The sequence below is a fragment of the Elgaria multicarinata genome, chromosome 9 (assembly GCF_023053635.1).
Source record: "Elgaria multicarinata webbii isolate HBS135686 ecotype San Diego chromosome 9, rElgMul1.1.pri, whole genome shotgun sequence".
NCBI lineage: Eukaryota > Metazoa > Chordata > Lepidosauria > Squamata > Anguidae > Elgaria > Elgaria multicarinata.
In genome coordinates this window covers 56,686,691-56,708,106 of record NC_086179.1, presented here as the reverse complement: position 1 = coordinate 56,708,106, position 21,416 = coordinate 56,686,691, and the positions used below count along the sequence as shown (strand labels likewise).

The 21,416-nt window shown below is 40.9% G+C and overlaps 2 protein-coding genes across 2 annotated transcripts in view; both read left to right on the top strand.

Moving 5' to 3' along the window:
- Positions 1-17,543, top strand: part of XPOT (exportin for tRNA) — a 33,317-nt gene extending 15,774 nt beyond the window's left edge. The window contains exons 8-25 of the mRNA XM_063133940.1: positions 428-596; positions 1,684-1,920; positions 2,135-2,173; positions 3,200-3,262; positions 4,975-5,099; positions 6,202-6,343; positions 6,436-6,555; positions 6,754-6,848; positions 7,597-7,666; positions 8,794-9,032; positions 9,665-9,950; positions 11,077-11,266; positions 11,803-11,919; positions 12,126-12,241; positions 12,696-12,743; positions 14,012-14,083; positions 14,910-14,966; positions 16,921-17,543. Of these exons, the coding sequence (XP_062990010.1) occupies positions 428-596; positions 1,684-1,920; positions 2,135-2,173; positions 3,200-3,262; positions 4,975-5,099; positions 6,202-6,343; positions 6,436-6,555; positions 6,754-6,848; positions 7,597-7,666; positions 8,794-9,032; positions 9,665-9,950; positions 11,077-11,266; positions 11,803-11,919; positions 12,126-12,241; positions 12,696-12,743; positions 14,012-14,083; positions 14,910-14,966; positions 16,921-16,947 (2,212 nt within the window). The 3' untranslated portion in view covers positions 16,948-17,543. The remainder of the gene's footprint in view (positions 1-427; positions 597-1,683; positions 1,921-2,134; positions 2,174-3,199; positions 3,263-4,974; positions 5,100-6,201; positions 6,344-6,435; positions 6,556-6,753; positions 6,849-7,596; positions 7,667-8,793; positions 9,033-9,664; positions 9,951-11,076; positions 11,267-11,802; positions 11,920-12,125; positions 12,242-12,695; positions 12,744-14,011; positions 14,084-14,909; positions 14,967-16,920) is intronic.
- A 2,849-nt stretch (positions 17,544-20,392) lies between these two features.
- TBK1 (TANK binding kinase 1) overlaps positions 20,393-21,416 on the top strand; it is a 30,043-nt gene continuing 29,019 nt past the window's right edge. The window contains exon 1 of the mRNA XM_063133939.1: positions 20,393-20,522. The gene's annotated coding sequence lies outside the window, so the exon portion shown is untranslated. The remainder of the gene's footprint in view (positions 20,523-21,416) is intronic.

Below are 21,416 nucleotides of genomic sequence, written 5' to 3'. Positions count from 1 at the left end.
TGCCAGTATTCATAATGCCAAAAACATCAGGCAGTATCCAGTATTGCCACTGTGTGCCTGCGCTAGTTCTGTTGTGCTCTGGGGCCTACTGCTAGCACAACAGGAACTAACATTTCTAAAAGCAACCCTGGAAATGAATGGAAACGGTTGTTTCCAGAATATGACTGGTCATTTGAGCCCTCTTCTTTGAGTTCCACTGATCTGACCTTTTCTGGAAACATGTGTTTACATGCTTTGTGGTTGCAAGAAGAACTGCTAGCCTCTTGTTGCTCCAGCAGTGGGTTCCAGTAGCATGTGGGCAGCTTTGGATACTGTCCATTAGGTTATCTGTAGCTCTCGTGTATTATTTCTTAAAGCAAAAAAACCCAACATTGATAAATACAGCTTTATAATGCAGTACCTGATATACCTGGCATCTTCTTTTTAGGTTTATAAATATGCTGCTAGGTCATATGTCTGTAGAGGTTCTACGGGAGGAAGCATGTGACTGCTTGTTTGAAATTGTAAATAAAGGAATGGACCCAAATGATAAAACAAAACTGGTAGAGACGTTGTGCCAAGTGTTACAGTCTGCTGGCCTCTTCAGTGTTGATCAGGTTAGTTATCTCCCCGAAAGAGGGAGAGAAATGTTTTGCTAATATGACCTGTACTGCTGTGGTTTATGAATAGAGAGCCTGCCGCTGCTCTGTATTTAGTAGTTGAGTAAAATGTATGATAACATATTTTTACAGGCTTCTTTTAATGGCTCCTCTATATGACTCCAGAGAGTTTGGCTCATTTTCTTAGCCCAAATTGGTTTTCATTGGATAAGTTGCATGTCATGCTAAGCCACCCTGAAAGTAAGCCACTGTGGGTGGGTTGAACAACCCGTGGTTCTCCTGATGGGCAACTGGGTGTGCGGTGGCTAGGTGTGGCTTCTTTGGCTTCAGTCCTCTCGCCCAGTTCTGGCATGTATCCCAGCTGTCTTTGCAGCACAACCCCTCTTGGATCCTTGTATTCCTGACACCCCCTTCCCCCGATTGCTACATAACAAATCTACAAGTTGCAAAGCACAAAATCTTGGAGCCTCATATTCCATATGGAGGGAAACTCTGCTGGGTTCGAACTCTTGGCAAGCCACCCTGAAAACAAGCCATGTTTTCCATAACCCTACTACAAGCCATGGGTTTTCAAGGTGTTTTGTTTGTGAAAAACAACCTATGACAAGAAAGCCACACTGGGTTCAGATATCATGCTAAGCCACCCTGCACTCACCCATGGTGACAACATACCATGGCTTAGCATGTTGGTTTAAGAACATGAGAAGAGCCATGCTGGATCTATCTAGACCAACATTCTGTTCACGCAGCGGCCAACCAGCTTCCTCTGGGAAAGCAACAGCACCATCCTACTCCTGTTCCCCTGCGAACAGGATATATAGAGGCATTACCAGTACCATAGAATCCTAAATCATCACTGCATGCTGCCTTCAGGGGTAAAAAGATTGCCCATCCTTGCACATAGGATTATGGCCTACGTTATATTTGTGGCTCCTGGTGATCTACCCTAACATATCCATGCATCTGTCATTTGTTTGGAGGTACAATTCCAGACTAGAGTAAATCTATTGCGATTTGGCTTGTAACTCAAAGTTTAAGTGACTTTAGAATAAGAATTTGTTGAATGGTTGATCAATCTTCACAGGAAGAAGATGTGGACTTCCTAGCCAGGTTCTCTAAACTGGTGAATGGAATGGGACAGTCACTAATAGCAAGTTGGACTAAACTTGTTAAGATTGGAGATATGAAGAATGCTCAAGACACTCTGCAAGCTATTGAAACAAAAGTGCCCCTAATGTTGCAACTTCTGATCCATGAGGATGATGATATATCTTCTAATATTATTGGGTTTTGTTATGATTATCTTCATATACTGAAGCAGGTAAATTGAACTTCTGACGTTACAGCGGTAGCTTCATTTCAAGGGTGTTTTCTAAGGAGATGTGTTAATGATACAGCTTGGTGACACCTTGGGTTCTGAAAAATCTGATTTTTAAAAATGATATCCATGGTGTGATTTTCCAACTGGTGGATCGGCATTAATATGCAGAAATTACTTGAGACAGTTCAAAAGAAGGTTTTGTTTTGTTTTGCAGCTGCCTATGCTTTCAGAACAGCAAAAAGCTAATGTAGAGGTAAGAAGGACTTTTTCCTTGTAAATGACAAAACCTATCTCTCCTTTCTCTGCCCCCACTCCCTGCCACTTCATTTGGATGTAATGCTTCATCATGGTTTAGCATTAAGAGAACATGCTTAGCCTCCCGTCCCCAGCTCACATGCTTTCCCCTCCTACTCCAGTACAGCTGTGGTGAGATCAGAAGCTTCTCCTTGCATTATAGCTTAACAGTAGCTTAATATGTCAACTGAACCCTAAACTGTGGTTGATCTTAATTATAGTTAACGAAAACAAGTCAGCTACATAAACTATAGCCTAAATTGCTTCTTTCCATTAACCATAGTTAGGATTAACCATAATTTGTCCAGGTTCAGATGTGGTTAGTCAGAAATCGGAGCTCAAATTTCTGAACTCGTTCTTGCAGCTGTGCAAGAGGAATGGGGTGGTTAAGGGGCGCAGGGAGTGTGCAAGCCTGGGGAAAAGCTAGGCTTATTCCCTTAACGCTAAACTATGGTACAGCGTTGTGTCTGAACCAGCTCAATATGAATCTATGGCTCATATGTTTTGAAACAGATTAATTTTCTTTCTGAAAGACTTTGATTGCACTTTGATTACCTTTTTTAAGTCAACAAATTTAATGCTAGCCAAATTCAGTTTTGTGCTTCACTTATCCCGAGCCAGCCAAGTGCAGCTAGGCTAGGGGTGAGCAACTTGTGGCCCTCCAGATGTTATTGGATTGCAACTCACATTGTCCCTCACCATTGGCTATACTGGCCAAGGCTGATGGGAGTTATAATCCAACAGCATCTGAGCTAGGCTTTTTGTACTTGAGACGTAATGACTGAATGATTCTTTCTTAGAAATATTTTCAGTTAGATTTAGATTGCTGAAATACAGATCAGCGCTTGCACCTGTTCACTTCAACAATATAATTAAAATGACTTACTCAACCCTTCTTTGTTGTTACTATGTATCCAATGTCCTTTGCATATTGTAAGCGTTTATAATGATGCTAACCTGATCAATGGTTTTCCATTTCTTGTAGGCAATTATGTTGGCAGTTATGAAGAAATTAACGTATGATGAAGAATACAATTTTGAAAATGAGGTAAGATGTCACACTTGGATATTTTGTAGTCTCTTAGTAGCCATTTTAGTTACTGGAGAAATGGTTCAGGAGCACGTTGATAACTGTTGAGGAATGTTTATATGCAAAACTGTGCCATTTTCAATATTCTGTACAGGGGAGCGGGAGGAGGCATTTTTGGATCTGAGGACCACAGTGCCAAGCAACAAATATACATGTGTATTCTTAAATATAAATAATAGTGGTCATGCAAAGCAGAGCTCTTAGTTTTATAAAGCACTGATGGAAAGGAGCAGTGCAGACAATTTTCCTTCCTCTTGTGATATTGAGTAGGCATCTGCAGCCTAAGAAATGCAGAAGAGTCTTTGTGCGCTCTCAATAGTAGCTTTTGAGGGGGATGGATTTGAGGGAATGCCAGCTTGATTGGACTTGCATGAGGTGAAACTCCTACTTAAGGAGCCATGATTTTCCCATTATGGTACTTCCCCCTGAAGAATCTCAAGGGCAATAGTTCCTGCCCATGTTGGTTTATCCCTTGTTTCTACCAAGGAAGCCCATTGTGGTTGGCAACTCCTCACAAAGACCAAACAGAGTGAGACCAAATAAGGGCCCTTTAGAATTGCGTGGTTCAGATACTTTGGGCAGTATTTTGGCCAACAACTTCCATTAGCCCTAACTAGAATAATCTGTGGTGAAAGATCATGGGGCTTGTGGCCCTCAAGATGTTTTGGGTTACAAGTTGCCCACCCCTGGTCTAGTGGCTGATTTCAAGTATATTTGCTTTCTCTCTCCCTCTTTCAGCTGACTGCTTGGTGGCAATGTATGCAGCTTTAACTGTCATGTCTTGCAGTTCTACATTGTAGGACTGGGGGATTTAAAAATAAAGTTAGGGATGTATCTGAAATTTTATCTGGTGTGCTACAGTATGCTGTTAAGCTTAGTTGATTTATGACTTAGCACTTATGGAGGCATAGCGGGGATGCAGGGAGACAATTATCTGAGAGCTGCCCTTTATGGGAAATTGGCTTTGCAAACACATAGTCAAGTTACAAACTTTCCTAAGAGTTCATACAACATTGAAAAGAATGTATGCTAAGGAGGCTTCAAATAGAAAGATTCCCTTGAAAGGGGGGTCACTTGTTAAGTATGACCTACTTTCCTTTCACCTTCTACTTGACCTATTAGCACAGTGTTTTAAATAAGTAATTTCCGACAGGTCGCTGCTGCTACATCTCTTGGCTTGGGAGAGGCTTTTTGTTCCAAGACAAAAGGTGGCAATTGGTCCCTCTGTGTGCTGTGACTCCCTTTGGGTGCGCTTGCAGTACTTCCACTTTGACCTTCCCCTTCTCTCCTACTGCCATTTATATGGTGCCAGCAATGTGCATGGCACTTCGCAGGGTACAAAAGGACAAGTCCCTGCTCCAAGGAATACTTATAACCTAAAAGTCACCACAGGGTTCTACTCCTGAGCATGGTCATTTGCAGCAGCTACTACTTGCAAAATACTGGCACTGTGCCACAGGCATTTCCCTATGCTAGCGTATCTTTGGACTCTGCCAGTGCAAGAGGGCAATTTATTTTGTATTTTGTTGCATAACAATAAATGACCTCCGTCACTGCAGTACAATCATAAAATGTGTTGTGGTTTGTGGAATTGTTTTTTTGGTGCATTTTATCTCTTAATGGAATAAAAAGAATGAATATAACCCTAGATGCTGTTTGTGTCAATGCAGGGTGAAGATGAAGCAATGTTCGTAGAATATCGAAAACAGCTAAAACTGTTATTGGACAGACTTGCACAGGTCTCGCCTGAATTACTATTGGTTTCTGTACGCAGAATTTTTAACACTACATTGCAGTAAGTTTCATGTCTAGCTACGTTGGATTTTTTCACTAGTTCATATTAAGCATTTGTTTTTCTAAGAGCTAAGTCGAAAAATATGTAAGTGTATTTCCACTCACCCGGTGGGAGTTTCCGTTCTCCCCCCCACCGCCTTCTCCCAGATATGTTCCCGAAGGACCCCCATATCTCTGAAGTAGATTTTGGAAGCACATTGGTGATGCAAGGAGAGGCGGAATTTGATCGATCAGTGGTATTCCGCTTGCAGAAGGCCACCATTGGATGCAACCCTTAGTGGCAAGGAATTCTGTTGACACTTAAGATCCCAAGATCACACTTCACATTTGGCTTATTATTCAGTAGCAGCATAATGTTGTATGGGTGATAGTAGTCTGATTACTTGATAGATACATAAGGATCTGAACGTGCACTGTTTTTCTGCCTTGCAACTCCCTTTCTGACTTTTGCTGGCCACTTAATGAAGTCGCAGATCTATATGGCTTCGTTAACCTCCGGTCAAGAGCAAATAGCTGAAGGCAACCATTTCCTGCCCCTTTCCCAGAAGGTGTTTCTCTGAGGGGAGGTGGAGGCGGGGGTGGGGGGCAGTTTGTTTTTGCCTTGTCACCCCTGTTCACCTAGGATGGCAGAAATATACATTGCTGATGCTAAGTAGAGGAAAAGGACTATGTGGGAATGTGGATTATAAACATTTATAAACACTGAAGCACTTCAAGCAATGTGAAATAAGAGTTTAATATTTGAGAAAATAGGTAATGAGGTATTTATAGGAAGAGTTTACCCCATTTGATATGAGCTGTGCCAAATTTGGTTCCTTCTTGTCCACATTAAACTATATGTGAAAAATACTTGGGTGTTTGCATGCACCTTTTAGAGCTTCTGGACTAGCTTGTATAGTGTGGTGAAAATTATAAAGTATAGAAAATCTTGTTAACTCAGCAATTCAGGATTAATTTGTTGATGCTTAGCTATAGATGAATCATGTGTTTCTATAAGTACATTTCATATTACTCAGAACCAATAAAGCATTCACCATAAAATGCTTATGGCTATTTTAGGTTCTTTATTAGTATCCTTACTCAGGTTTTTTGTTGTTCTATAGGAATTGGCAAACTAAGCCATTCATGGAAGTAGAAGTAGCAATAAGGTTGCTGTATATGTTGGCTGAGGCTCTTCCAGTATCTCATGGCGCTCACTTTTCAGGTGACACAAAAGCTAGTGCTCTGCAGGATATGATGCGGACTGTAAGTATGAAAGAGAGTTGACCCGAGTCGTTGTGTTTTCCTTTAAACAAGCCACTGTTTAATCCAAGATGTGCTCATCCTTCCCCCTGCAGTTGGTTACATCGGGTATTAGCACCTATCAGCATACATCAGTAACTCTGGAATTCTTTGAGACCGTGGTCAGATATGAAAAATTCTTCACCATTGAACCTCAGTACATTCCAAATGTATTAGTAAGTTCAAACTAAATACGTACTTTATTTTTTAAAATGTTTTTGGTTATCCATGATGCTACTACTTTACTCCCCACTGCTGTCCATTTCCCCACCCCACCCCACCCCACACACGGCTTTTGTAAAAGGAGTGCTCTTCCATTTTGTGAGGGGCTCCGGTGACTTAAAGTAATTGAACTGTTCCCATCTTAATTGCAGATGGCCTTCTTGGATCACAGAGGTCTTCGCCATACTAATCCCAAAGTACGAAGCAGAATAGCTTACCTTTTCTCCAGATTTGTCAAATCTCTCAAGTAAGTTGCATGAAACCTAGTGAATTAATGAGAAGATTTCCAGTAATAGAAATCATCGCTAAAACTACATAGTGTTTGGCATTTAGTGTAGAGTTGGGAAAATACTGCCAAATAAGCACAAATAGAAATGAAGTTTATCTTGATCTCAAGGTTTGATTTACCTTCAAAGACTTAGTCGTGAATTCATCCTTTTTCTTCCAGTTTTGTTAGAAATGCTGAACTACACTGAAACTTACCATTGTAACTTAGTGTATATCTCTAAATAAACAGACATAAGTTTTCTTAGCTAAGGATTCCATTTAATGTGGATCTGTGTGATGGATAATTCATTCTGATAAATACAGCAAATTTGGGTATTAGGGTTTTTCCCTTGTGCTCTGTCCTTGGAATGTAAGAGTGCATTATCACATTGATATTATAACTTCTACCATGATACTCTTTTTTTATATTTGCCTGGCTCGATTGTTGTAAACAACCCATGGTTTGTTACCTGTGGTTTGTTAAAAATGTAGCAGGAGCAAATGTGTGTGCTGGTTCCTGCCTGCTTGCTTGCTCTCTCTGTGATAAACAACCCATGGGTCCAAACTCTGGGTTGTTCATCCTCCAAAAACCCTGAGTTCCATATTTGGACATCATGATGTTATTGTTGACTGCATGCAAACTGGTTCATTGTTCAACTGTCAAATTGTAACACTTGTTTAAAATATATGTTAGGCTATGTAACATTGCTTATGTTCTTATACTTCAGTAAACAAATGAATCCCTTTATTGAAGATGTGTTGAACAGGATGCAAGATCTGCTAGAACTTTCTCCACCTGTAAGTATTTTGTGTTGCCTTTGATCAAAAGTGCAAAGTTGCAGTTCAGAGAGGCTGGGCCCATAATGGCAGGAGAGAGGGACAGCTTTATGAACTCTGAGTTGCTTTATCAGTATAGGAAGGGATGCCTGCACATATGCAGTTTATATGATTATCAGGCAGACATACTGCACCTCGTCTGAAATGATAAATTAGCAATATATGTCTCATTTGGTTAAATTGTCTTAATCTGTTATACAACGTAGCAAGTCCCATATCTCTTAGATGTGAAAGTAACCTTAGGCCAGTCAGTAACTCTTAGCTGAACTGCCTCAAAGGGTGTGAGGATAAAGGGAGGGGTGAATTGATGTATTCTGCCTTGAGCTTCTTGCAGAACAGTGTGTGGGATAAACGCATAATAAATATGTCATCCAAATGTTTAAAGTCAGTAGAAAAGTGGGATGAATTTAGAAATTGTCTGGAGCTCTCCACATATACACTGTCAGATTACAGACATAGAAGCCTAAAGCTGCTTCAAGTTCAGCTGCCATCCTTTGTTTACTAATAGCCTTTTTACCATATAGCGTAGCACAGTATTGCCTACCAATTATTTCAGGCAGAGCCTTGGGCTATTAGCATCACATTGTGTTCATGTGCTGCATCGTGGTATCATTTAAAATTTGGTATCACCATGCCTCTTTGTGTGCTAGGTCTGTACAAAGTATTTTGTAGTAGATGAGGTTTCTTGCTTAAATGAATGAATTTATGCAGCAGCATCTGCCATTGTTTAAGTTTTGATTCAGCAATACTTATGGGAATAACCCGAAACAAATAAAGCAGGTGTGGTAGGTAGTAGCATCATTTTACTGCTATGACATGGCCCAGCCAAGACAACATGAGCTTAGTCCAGTATTTATGTTTCTGAACCGTTTCTGCGATAAGCTTTTCCAATTTGGTCAGATTTTGGGGGATGATCAATCCCCAATGGCAACCTAGATTTATGCAGGTTTGGGATATGGTGATATGGCATGTTGTAGTGCAAATCGGGTGTTTTGTTTTTCGTGTACTCTAAAATTCTGCAAATAGAATAATAAAGTAGTAATAGAAACATCTGGTCTTTAAGCTCTCTTTTTGTTTTCTGGTTCCAGGAAAATGGCTACCAGGCTTTATTAAGCAGTGATGACCAACTGTTCATTTATGAGACTGCTGGAGTACTGATAGTGAACAGTGACTACTCTGCGGAACGGAAGCAGGCTTTAATGAGAAATCTTTTGACTCCTCTAATGGAGAAGTTTAAAGTGCTGTTAGAAAAACTTGTGATGGCACAAGATGAGGACAGACAGATGGCATTAGCTGATTGTCTGAATCATGCTGTTGGCTTTGCAAGGTGGGAACAGTACAATTTATTCAACATGTACACAGAGCTATAAATTTAAAGAAGTGGTTTTCGGATTGCAGATGTTAGCCGGGACTTAATCTGTTTATCAGCGAAGTGTCATGTCTGTAGTGAGGGTTTTGCTGCTGATGGCTTCCTCTCTTCCCTTGCTATAAGACTAAAAACTAGGGCTCTTGGTTTGGGGGTAGAAGAAACTCATAATTAATTCCTCAGAAGAACCATAAAAATATTGGGAGCCACCAAAGTAAAGTGCCTTGTGGAAACTCCATTCTACTGTCCCTAAATTCAGAAGAAATATCATTGCAGAAGTTTATAATAAATATTTATTTATCCAGTAATATTTGCAATTAGTGCAGAAGTAGCCCAGAGAGCCTATTAAAGATAGTTGTTGAAAGTCTCTTCAGGACATTCTCCATAAAATTTAAAATGCAGTTATAGAACTTGACCTTTTATATAAAATATATCAGAGCTGATAAAAAGTTTTGGAAATTCCTACACACTTGCTCTTAGAACCAGGCTGATATGAAGAAAAGAGTACATTTTAAAAGGTTCAAAGTGACTCATCCTAAGAAAAGGCCTAGTCAAAAGTTGAATGTGATGGTGTGTCTTTTGTGTTTTCACAGCCGTACTAGCAAAGCTTTCAGCAACAAACAGACGGTGAAACAATGTGGCTGCTCAGAAGTGTATCTGGACTGCTTACAAACATTTCTACCAGCTCTCAGTTGCCCCTTGCAGAAGGAAATTCTTAGAAGTGGTGTCCGCACCTTTCTTCATCGAATGATTATTTGCTTAGAGGAAGAAGTTCTCCCATTCATCCCTTCAGCCTCTGAACATATGCTTAAAGACTGTGAAGCAAAAGACCTTCAAGAATTCATTCCCCTCATAAACCAAATCACAGCTAAGTTCAAGGTAGGAGTCCAAGTTATATCTAAAGGATCAGAAGCTGTGCTGAAGAGGGCTTGAGCCTACCCATGTATTGAGACCATCGTCTTTTGAATTGTGGTCTTATCTTGGAAAGTTTACTGTGATCTGATCCTATTAAATTAGAATTGAGAGAGAAGTAAACAATATGTTGTTAGTTGTTTGTTTATTTTAGAATATTTATATGCTGCTACTTCCCACTTTAAAAATCTCAAAGTGGTTTACAACAAATTATAAAACAATACATCATTATAACGATACAACATTTAGACTAGTTAATGGTTGGGAAAAGCCAAGGTGAACAGCTAGGTTTTTAATAATCCTTGAAAGCAAATGTCCATTGGTACCTGATGTTTCACAGAGGGAGGGAACCATTACAGAGAAGGCCCATTGCTGTGTTGTTGCCAGATGGGACTCAGCAGGATGTTGGTACCAAACACCACCTTCCATGAATGGAATTACTCCTTCTGTTCTTGCAAGGATTTTGATCCAACGGAGGGATTCCATTTGCAGAAGGCAGGGATTTCTCCAGTGCAGCCCCCAGGGCTAGCTCCCATACTGTTCTAGAAAGTTCACCAACCCCCTGGAACTCTACTCAGGTGATGGTCCTGTTGGCAGGAGCAAATGCTGGTATCCAGTACTGCTGCTCTGTCTTCGCTCATTCTGTTGCCCCTGCAGGACCCATTGCTAGCGCTTCCGAAAGCAACTGAGGGATTCAACAGAGGGATTCAACCAACCCCCTGGAACTCTACTCAGGTGATGGTCCTGTTGGCAGGAGCAAAAGCTGATGTCCAGTACTGCTGCTCTGTCTTCGCTCATTTTGTTGCCTCCTGCAGGCCCCACTGTCCTGCCCTGTTCCAGAAACAAGCATTTCAGCTCATTTCCAGTTGCTCAGCAATGGCTAGTGTCCCGTTATACTAGCAGTGGGCCCTGATAGCGCATGGATAGCATTGGATGCTGCCCTGAGTCTGAATCCCAAGCCATGGATTTGCAGATGAACTTCATTAAGTTTCCACTTATGGCGCAAAGACAAACTTAAACATTGTAACTTCTTTCCTGTAACTTGCTCATCACAAATTTAATTGGCCAACTTCCATTTTTCACATTTCAATAGACCCAAGTCTCCCCGTTCCTGCAACAAATGTTTATGCCCTTGCTGCGTGCGATTTTCGAAGTCTTGCACCGCCCAGCTGAAGAAAATGACCAATCTGCTGCTTTAGAAAAACAGATGTTACGAAGGAGTTACTTTGCCTTTCTACAAACGGTCACTGGCAGTGGAATGAGTGAAGTCATAGCCAATCAGGGTAAGGCAAGGCTCATGACGGTAGAGGCGTTTCCTTTTGACATAAATATTCTAGTAAAAGTATGGTTTTCTCACATGATAGAACTAAAAATAATGCCTAGTCAGGTTTTCCATGTAGATGTAAGTTTACCTTATTTGAATAAAATTACTTTCAAAGCAAATGCCTTTAAGGCCATGGCCTTTGATATTGCTAAGTTCTGTTCACGTTTACTGAATTTCTGATTGCTGTACATGTGTTTTCTTGGATGGGTGTAGGGATGGAAAAGACTTTTATCATGTGGAAAACGTTTCTGCCTGCTTTGCCTTTTACTCTAGACCAGCCTTCCTCAACCTGGGGCGCTCCAGATGTGCTGGACTACAACTCCCAGAATGCTGGCTGGGGCATTCTGGGAGATGCAGTCCAACACATCTGGAGCGCCCCAGGTTGAGGAAGGCTGCTCTAGACAAACCAGAACAATTAATTCCTTATTGCCCCTTTGTTGGCTTCAAATAAGTGTTTTGACTGCAACCCTCCTCTCTCTCTCTCTCTCTCTCTAGGTGCAGAGAATGTAGAGCATGTGTTGTTCACAATCATCCAAGGAGCAGTTGACTACCCCGATCCTATTGCTCAGAAAACTTGCTTTATTATTCTTTCAAAGTTAGTGGAACTCTGGGGTAAGCTTGCATTCATACCATGCTAGCTTAGGCTTGATGTGCACACAAACATGTTTTCAGATACTTGTTTTTGCCTTCAAATGTTGCAGTATTCATTCATTCCTTTATATGTGGTACATATGCTGCAAGCCCTTTTCCTGATTGTGCAAAACAACCCTCAGTGATAAGAACATGGTTGTGGAGAACATACTTGTTTTGTTTTTTAGGAGGTAAAGATGGACCTGTGGGTTTTGCTGACTTTGTCTACAAACACATTGTTCCTGCATGCTTCTTAGCACCTTCAAAGCAAACCTTTGACTTAGCTGATGCACAGACAGTATTGGTATGTATTACCTTGGGAAATTGCTAAACATACACACACTTTTAACGGCTAACTGATGCCTAGAGATGCAAAATGGCAAGACTGGTAAATGTAGGTGACTGCTGACAACCCTCAGACACTTCATCCAAGTTCTAAAAAGCCCTTTACAGTCTGGAAGATCTTATAAACCCACAGCAGAATTTGTAATCTGATAGCAGATTTGTTCTGTCTAGAATTCTATTTTCAATGGAAACAACCACTCTAGTAATGTTTAAAGTTCTATAGAATAGAATATAAGGCTCTAAGTTTTGTGAGGACAGGGGTGGAAACATTTCTTCTGCAAATAAGAATTCTTTTAATAAAATGCATGTCTCTGCTTACTAGCCTTGAAAAGTATAAATACAGTATCTAATTAAAACCATTGTCATTGTAGCTTGAGTGTTTGAGCCAAAGTCCTTTTGTTTCATTTTTATAGGCTTTATCTGAGTGTGCAGTGACATTAAAAACAATTCATCTCAAAAGGGTAAGGCTTATGAATAGAGTCCATACTTTATTTAAAGTATTTCTTACTTTATCCCCAGCACTCAGGGTGGCTTCTGTTTATCTATTTCTGGTTTGGTTCACCATTGCAGTGTGTAGTGGTTGATCTTCATGTGGATGTATTTTCTCTTTAGTTTCACTTCCCCACCCCCCTGTCTGTATTGGCTTGATAGTACTGTTGTTAGGATTGCAGAAAGAAAACTCTGCAACTAAACTTCCTCAATGAAGCTTTATGAAATAAATCACATGAATTGAGCACATGCATATTACAGCTTAATTTGCATACTTGTTGATTGCAAAAATAGTGAACTTCCTGCATTGTTAAAATTCTTTGCCATCACACCAGTCTGTAAAAGAAAACAGCCTATATAGTTGCAAGCGGGACAGGGCTACTAGCTAACATAAGGAAGCTATGAAGAATTATACCCTGTCTTATTAACATTTAATCTTTTGTCTAGCTTGACTGAACTCCAAGGTGCTCTGCAGAATATAGATATGATAGTGGCCCCACTTTGTACAATCATGTATTGGCTTAAGCTGCATCTCCCTTTGTGCAAGCTGTGATTAGACCAAGAAGATTCTACTTGAACATGTTTTTTCCATTTTGTCCTGGTTGAGAAGTTATGGGTACTAGTTTCAGAACAAGCCAAGTTCCTAAACCAGTTTGAAGTTAGTTACAGATCCTGGCTTGTTCCGATGCTGGTAGCTATAGTTTCCCTGTTTGGACAAAATACAAAACCATAGTCAGTTAGACTTTGGGGTTTAATTGTGGCTTGAACAAATGCATTACTATTTTGATTTGAATTTTGTACATCACCTTCGCAACATTTGTGCAAAGGCAGTACATAAACGTTACAAATAAAAGAGCTGTGTGCATAGGCAAAATGCTTGTTCATATCTCAACTTGTGTAGCAGAGATTGTTTGAATCAGGCCAGTCTCTTCTTAGAGAGCTTTTGTGTATTAGATGGACTGTCAGAGGTGAGAGGAGGGTGTGCAGTCAAGATGAGGCTATTGTAGTCTAAAAAGGCTTTGCTGAAGTGAACTCTGGGTGGCCCATGAAGGAAGGATGAATAAGAAGTGATGGTTCCAGTCTTTGGGAGAAGGAAGCAAGTCTTCCAGTGTTTGGTTGTGGCTGGTGTGACTTTTAATCAATAATCTTACAAACAATGGATTAAACTATAATGTGGAGCAGGTTTAGAATAAGAAAATATCTAGCCACTGTCAAAACATGATGTATTTCCTTTTTCTAGGGCCTTGAATGTATCCAGTATCTTCAACAAGAATATCTGCCTTCACTGCAGGTAGCTCCTGAAATAATCCAGGTAAGAATTCTTTCTAGCTGATACACGGAGTATTTCCTGGACAAACCCTGAAGCTAACCCAGCTTAGCTTTTCTTATCATCTTCAAATAAAACATACCTTAGCGTGAATGCAAGAGAATTAATACTGATTTGGCAAGAGTGCTGACTTTGTCAGAATAGGTTTGAGTTAGTTTGTTTTTTAAAAAAAGAGTATTGATGTTCATCATAATATACAACACACAGCACATTGAACAATTGAAATTAACAGTACATAACTATTTTGGTCATTAGTAAACATAACTTTCAGTGGAAAATGACTTTTTAAAACTTGACTGAAATCTAAATTGTGTCTGCAAAGTGTTTTGTACATGTACTAATACTTGCTTCTACACATAGATTGTCCTGCTAGATAAGAGTAGTGTTCATAAACGGTTCTGCACAGGGAGAGGGAGAGAAACACTTTGAAAATTTAGAGTTTTACACACAGTGGTCCCTGCTGGTTAGGATCGGTGTGCACATTCCCTAACAAATGGTCAGTGATATTGTCTAGTTACTGTGGCTGAATGCACATCCCTTCCCCTCCGCCTCCCATCTGAACAGGTGATTGGTTCCAATATTGTTAAATATGTTATAGCTGGGACGCACAGAGATCCTTGCATGTACCAGCGTCAATGCACCTACTCTTGTGTACACAAATCTATAGACATGACCCCATTTCTAAATGGTGACACCCACAGTTACTAAGTCCACAGTTACTAAAAATGCAAATGCTACTTAAGGACTACAGAGCAGATTAATAACTCATTATTGTGGTGTAAGCAAATGTTCGACTTCGTTGTTTTTATAGGAGTTCTGTCAAGCACTTCAGCAGCCTGATGCTAAAGTTTTTAAAAACTATTTAAAGGTAGGTCAACTTGTGTCTGGATTTCATCTTTAATGAGTGAATGCATTTTGTCTTGGGTTAAGTAGATATTGCATGTATATGATGGAACTCCGATCTGTCCAGCATGTAGTGGACTCTAAAATGTGTGTTCTAGCGGCTTGATCATGCATGCTCTGTTTGGGGAAATTTACTTTCTTGTTGCTGTTGAAAGTCCCTGTGCTATATCACTAGCGTGTCTAAGTGGAGAGGTGATTAGGGAGGAAACAGCTGCTCCATGACAACTTGACACAGATGGAGGTTTCTGTGGCTTCGAACTGTTGAGCTAACTTTTACTCTAGTAAACAGTACTGACGGAAGATATTCATGCCAAGACAGAAGCTACCTTCATGGGTTAATTGCATGACAGGGTTCCATGTGAGTAAATGAAAGTGGGACCACATCTCCAGGCCTTGCTCCTGATGCCACATGCTCTGTTCCCTTAAATCCATGTGAGTGTGGATATCTGTAAAGGAGCATCTATACATTTTTGAGTCCCTCAGACATGCAAGGGTCCTAGATGCGTGGAGCACCTACTCATACACAGATGCCCCTCTGCAAACATTTACGTTGAACGTGTGGAGGTTTGGGAATGGGGTTGAACCAGCATGTGATATTGGGGGTGGGGCCAGGAGCCATGAACCTGCTTTCCTTTGCTCATGTGAAGCTCCTTATATTTTAAATTGTTTCATTGTATGCTGTATTAGGATTTCTTTATTACATTTTGTACAGCACCCTGGTATAGTAAGAGGAAAGCTTTTAATTTTAAAAAAAGTGCTTGAACTACTGAAAGCATTTTTATATCTTCACCATCCCTGTTGGAATCTTTCTCTGCCTCAGTCAACAGGCCTTTGAAATAGTCATTTTAAGTCTTTTGTGGTCATACTTCAATACCACTGGAATCCATTATATGTTCAAAATATGGCAGCCAGGTTGGTCACCAGTACATCTAGGGGTGACCACATTTCACCAGTAATGTGGTGTAAAATCTCTTCACTGGCTGCCAATTAGTTTCCGGGCGAAGTATAAAGTGTTGGTTCTCACCTTTAAAGCCCTACATGGTTTGGGTCCAGGCTACCTGCGGGATCGCCTTCTCCCGTACAATCTGCCCCGCACACTCAGGTCCTCTGGGAAGAATTTACTCCAGCCAACAAAAACAAGGCTGACAACTACTACCCAGAGGACCTTTTCTTCTGCTGCTCCCAGTTTGTGGAATGGCTTGCTGGAAGAGATTCGTCAACTTAACAGTCTTCCAAAAATAAAGAAAGCCATAAAGACTGATCTCTTCCGGCAGGCCTACCCAGTTGAATTTTAAGATGCCTTTTTTAATGGTGTGCTGCTTTTAATGATGCACTGGTTTTAAACGTTTGAATTAGTTGTATGTATTTTATGTTTTTATTTGTGTTGTACCCCACCTCGATCCAGAGGGAGAGGCGGGTAAAAAATAAATAAAATATATTATTATTATTATTATTATTATTATCATTATTATTTCTAATAAAACTGGACTGAGAAGATAATGCTAGATTATGTATAAATTTTAGCATTTTACTTTTCAGTTTTAAATGGCATTTATCAAATGCTACTTTTTATGTTACTTTGAATTTATGAGAAAGAACCACGTGCCTAAAACATTTTGTTAAAGATTGTTGCCAAAACATTTTGTCAGCTAACCTTGGAAGCCCCTGCAGACATAGGTAGCTTTTTTACACCTAGTGTTGTTAACAGTTTTTAGTTAGTAGCTGGCAATACTTTTCCCTGCCCTGGTGGGAGACTCAGTTTGCCAAGTTACCACCATTCTCTATGTCTAGAATCTTATTGGTAGTTCCAGATGATCCATTAAAATTTTCCCTTGCAACATGCCTTTTTGATCCTTGACAGCAATACTGTTCATGTCTGTTTTCTTAAACTCTTAACATATATATTTTCTTCAAAACAGATATTCTTTCAAAGAGCAAAACCCTAAGACGTCTACTGGAACCTTTGCCTGTTTTCCCTAATCAGGAACTCCAGATAATAATTTATAATGAATGCTAAGTTCTGTGCTGTTCAGATTTACTTTTTTTCCTTTTAAAAGATGTTGCTCTGTGCTTAAATTGGTATGTGTACTAGCCTTTTTCTGTACAAGTGCAAATGAAATCCCCACGTTGTGTTGGTTGATGTACATAAGGCATGTGGACAACACAAGTTGCCTATGTGCTTACTCAAAACACTCTGTGTAGGATAATTGTATGCTGTAATTAGTACAGCAAAAATAAAATATCCACTTTTTAATTTTGAAATTAAACAATGTATAAATTCCTTCCAAATCCATAGCAATGGTTATAAATTGTGTACATTTTTAAATACTGAGTAAAATATGTGCATATTAGAAATGAAATTCATTTGTTCATGTAAGGTGGTATAAAATAAAACAATTAAACCCCCATTTTGTAGATAGCTGTTTCATTGGAGGGGTCTAAATGCTGAAGTGTATACAACAAAACAGTTATTAACAGATCTGATTAAAAATAGGATGGCTCTGCATTTTTATACAGAAAAAATAAATTTTATTCAATGAAATCTACAAGTTGTCTTGAGTCATTGGTCATCTTCTCGGTGTCAGCTTTGAAATCTCATAAGACTATCTATGGCAGCCTTTCTCAACCTGGGGCGCTCCAGATGTGTTGGACTACAACTCCCAGAATGCTGGGAGCATTCTGGGGCATTCTGGGAGTTGTAGTCCAACACATCTGGAGCGCCCCAGGTTGAGAACCACTGATCTATGGGCACTTGCATTTTGTTTTTTGTTTTTGTGTATGGATTTCAAGACTCTATGGAAATTAATCCAGGAACCATCTATCTCATCATAGATGCAGCTGTACTGACAAGGCAGAATCAGCACAGGACTCAATGGCACTTTCTTCCCTCTGTTCTTGGCAGTCTCTTGCCCACAGACAGGAATAGCTGGTACAGAAACTTGCAGGCCAGGGCCATGAGGAGGACAGGTTTAGCTGGACAGGTATCTGATCCTTTTAAACAACTGGTGAATTGCAGTGTGCCACACACCAGTGGGAGGCAAAGGAGAGGACCCTATTGAATACTTGGTATCAGGATTAGCGTCAATGGTAGGCATAGTTGGGCACCTGCCAAGGGTCCACAGACAAGAACCCCCTGGATTTGCTTCTCTTTACCATTGCAATCTGCTTCTTCACTGGCCTCTTGCTCTGGCCCAGGCAGCCGTGGTGGTGAGAAGGCGCAGTAGACACTACTGCATACTTGCTTCCTGGCACTCTGCCAGTCAAGCAAAGAGGATGAGCAGCAATAGCAGCTGGTAAGAAAGTAGTCTCACTGAGGGAGCCGCCCCCCTTTCACAGTGTCTTATGCAAGGGAACTCAAAAACATGGAGCCACTACTGCTTGTTCTATCCCCTCTTGTGATGCTCGAGAACAGCTCATAGTTCTGGGGAAATACTACAAAAAACAAATTGTATTTTTAAGCTATCTCTCCTTCCTACCTATATCCAGACTAGGGACAAATGTGTTATCCAATCCAATAAAATCACAAACATTCAAACCAAGTCAGATAAAACAGTAAGATAATCAAAGAGTTGTATCAATATTATAACTTCTGGTCATCTCAATGGATCTACTCTAGATAAGACTAACATTGGATGCAACCCAAACTATAAACAGCAGTAATTAAAAGCAATCTTAAGTAGGAGGTTGAGCCTTCATTAAAGATATTTAGTCAGTTCACAAATTCTTCAAATAAGTTTGATATTACCAGTAGCTCAGTGTAGGTGTCTTATTGATGATACCAAAGTTACCTAAGACTGAGTACTTTGGGATGTTTAAAAAGCATGTGTGAAGAGTGTTTCCCGTTTTTATTCTGAAGCATATCTTTCCTTTTATCACAGGGCAGATGTACAAGCTTTACTTCAGCCATCAGACAGATGCTAACCAAAAGACCCATTCACATTCTCTGCTATTCAAGTATTCAAAGCTGCTTTCACCTAGCTATTTTGGATTATAAGTATATTTCTTGCTGTGAACTTTATAATGACGCTACAGGACACGAGTGTGGAATAAACAAGCCTTTACATAACACCCTGCAATTCTAATTGATGGCTGCTTCCCTATTCTTCATTCTGCTACTGATGTTCCACAGAACTACTTCCTTACACTTACTTTCATTATTATTTGTGTGCCTACACCTCTTTTGAGGAGAAATATTACTCTTAAGGGCGCAATCCTATGCATGTTTAGACAGAAAAGAAGCCCTACAATTCCCAGCATTCCCCAAGCCACTCCATGCTGGCTGGAGATTGCTGGGAGTTGTAAGATTTTTTTCTGTCTAAGCATGCATAGGATTGCACCCTTAAGAACTCAAAGCAGACGTCTATGTGCCCTACACTTTCCCACTAGGACAGTTTTATAATACATTGTATGTTGTTGATGGCGTTAATTTTTGAAAGATGTATCATTCATGAATTTACCAGGTCAATACTAGATAGTAATCTGGTAAATATGTATTTGCCAAAAAGCATTAACTGGACACAGCTTGGCATCCACCACCCTGCAATTGAACTTATCATAATTAATTACTGGCTTCAACAAGTGCAAATAGTTCAGCTTGTACTAATTTGCTGGTGATAACTTTTACCATAGGCAACTGAAAGCATTCTTGGGCATGTATTTCTTTCACATCCGAATGTGTCTGTATTGGGTATTTGCACCCTTGCCTATAACAGCTACTAGACCTGCTTTTGATGACCTTCTACCCCAGAGTTGAGGGTTGACTGTGTGGTCCTCCAAATGTTGAACAACAACTCTAATCAGCACCCTAGCCAGTATAGCTAATAGACAAGGATAATGGGAGTTGTGGTTCCAAAACACCCGGAGATCCACAGGTTCCCCATTCCAGTTCTACCCCAACCATTGCCTTCTGTTTTTCCATACCATTCAATTGAGCTTAGCCCTCTGTACCATACTACTGAGTTTTAGCCCGCCCTTCCACCATGGAGCTCAGGCTAGGTTGAGAGTCTGGCTTAACGTTTCCGAGCTTCATTGCTCAGCATTTTAGCTTGTCATTCTAATATGCATAGGATTAAGCCCTGTTGAATTCAGTGGAAGATACTTCTGAGCAGGTATGTATAGGATTGCAATGTTAAACGCATCTTTGTAAAAGATGTCAGCCTTAGTTTTCTGAGGCTGTTTCTATTCAATGAAGGCAGCCATCCTTTGCATGCTAACTCGGAAGTAAGCCCTGAATACAATTGGTCTGACTTCTGAGTAAAACAACACCGGATTGCACGTGATCGCCGCCTGCTTAGCCTTGCCTCTTGGCGTCGGCAGAGCCCGGGACCAACCCGCCTCTGCTTGGAGCTGCTCCACCTCTACGCGCGTCAGGAAGCCGGAAGCAGACGGGGAACTGGGCGACGAGCAGAGGAAAGTGCTGGGCGGGCCGCAACGAGAAAAGGCTGGAGCAGGGCTTCGGCCAAGGGAAAAGGAACTCCTCGCGCTCGCCGCCGGAGGGGGGTCGTCGGAAGGCGCGGATCAGGTAATGCGAGGCGCGGCCGGCGGAGAAATCTGAAACGGGGCAAGAACCAGGAAACGTGTGGCGAGGTTTCGCTTTCGGTGGAAAAGCTCTCGAATGACGAATCTCTTTTGGAGGAGGCGACTTGGTCAGCCTTGTAGGCCCGACGTGGGGGGAATTCCTGCCCTGCTCCGAAGCATCAATGCCAGCTGCTCGCAGGAGGGAAGGAGGAAAAGAGTTTCTTCCAAAATTAAGGCTAACCGATGCAGAGAGGAAGAGGAGTGGGGTTGGAGGGGGGGGGCCTCTGTCATCTTCTCTAGTTGTATGGGAGTCCTGAGCAGGTGCATCCTTAGCAAGCTGTGACTCTGACGGTGCGATCCTGTAGGGGTTTATGTTGTGCCTCTAGTCCAGCCTTCCCCAATCTGGTGCCCTCCAGATGTGTGGTACTGCAACTCCTATCGGGGGGAATAATGGGATTTGCATTCCATCGCATCTTGAGAGCAGATTGGGAAAGGTTGCTTTAGCCAACCTTTTCAGCACTTCCTGCCTGTTTTCGGCTTGTTGCCAACCCTTCTGTTTTTGCTCCTTCCTGGTTTTTCGGCGGAGCTCTGTGTTACTGTTTCTTTAGAAATAGATGACTGTCGCCTTGTGCCTTCTTCCAGTTCCAAGTCTGTGCACCTGGATATTAACTCTAGCAGCTCATGCTCTAGAACTTAGTAGAGGGTCTTCACAAGTCCATATTATAATTGGGTGGTTTACGTGCAAGAAGCAGCCATTCCAGATCAAGCCCCCAAGCGGAATGTATGTTCCCTGGGTGCAAATTTAATATTTTGGCAGTGGGGATAAATTGTAGGCTCACCTGGGAGATACTGAGTGATTTGAAATAGAAGCCATATGAGAGAACTCTTTTTTACTTGT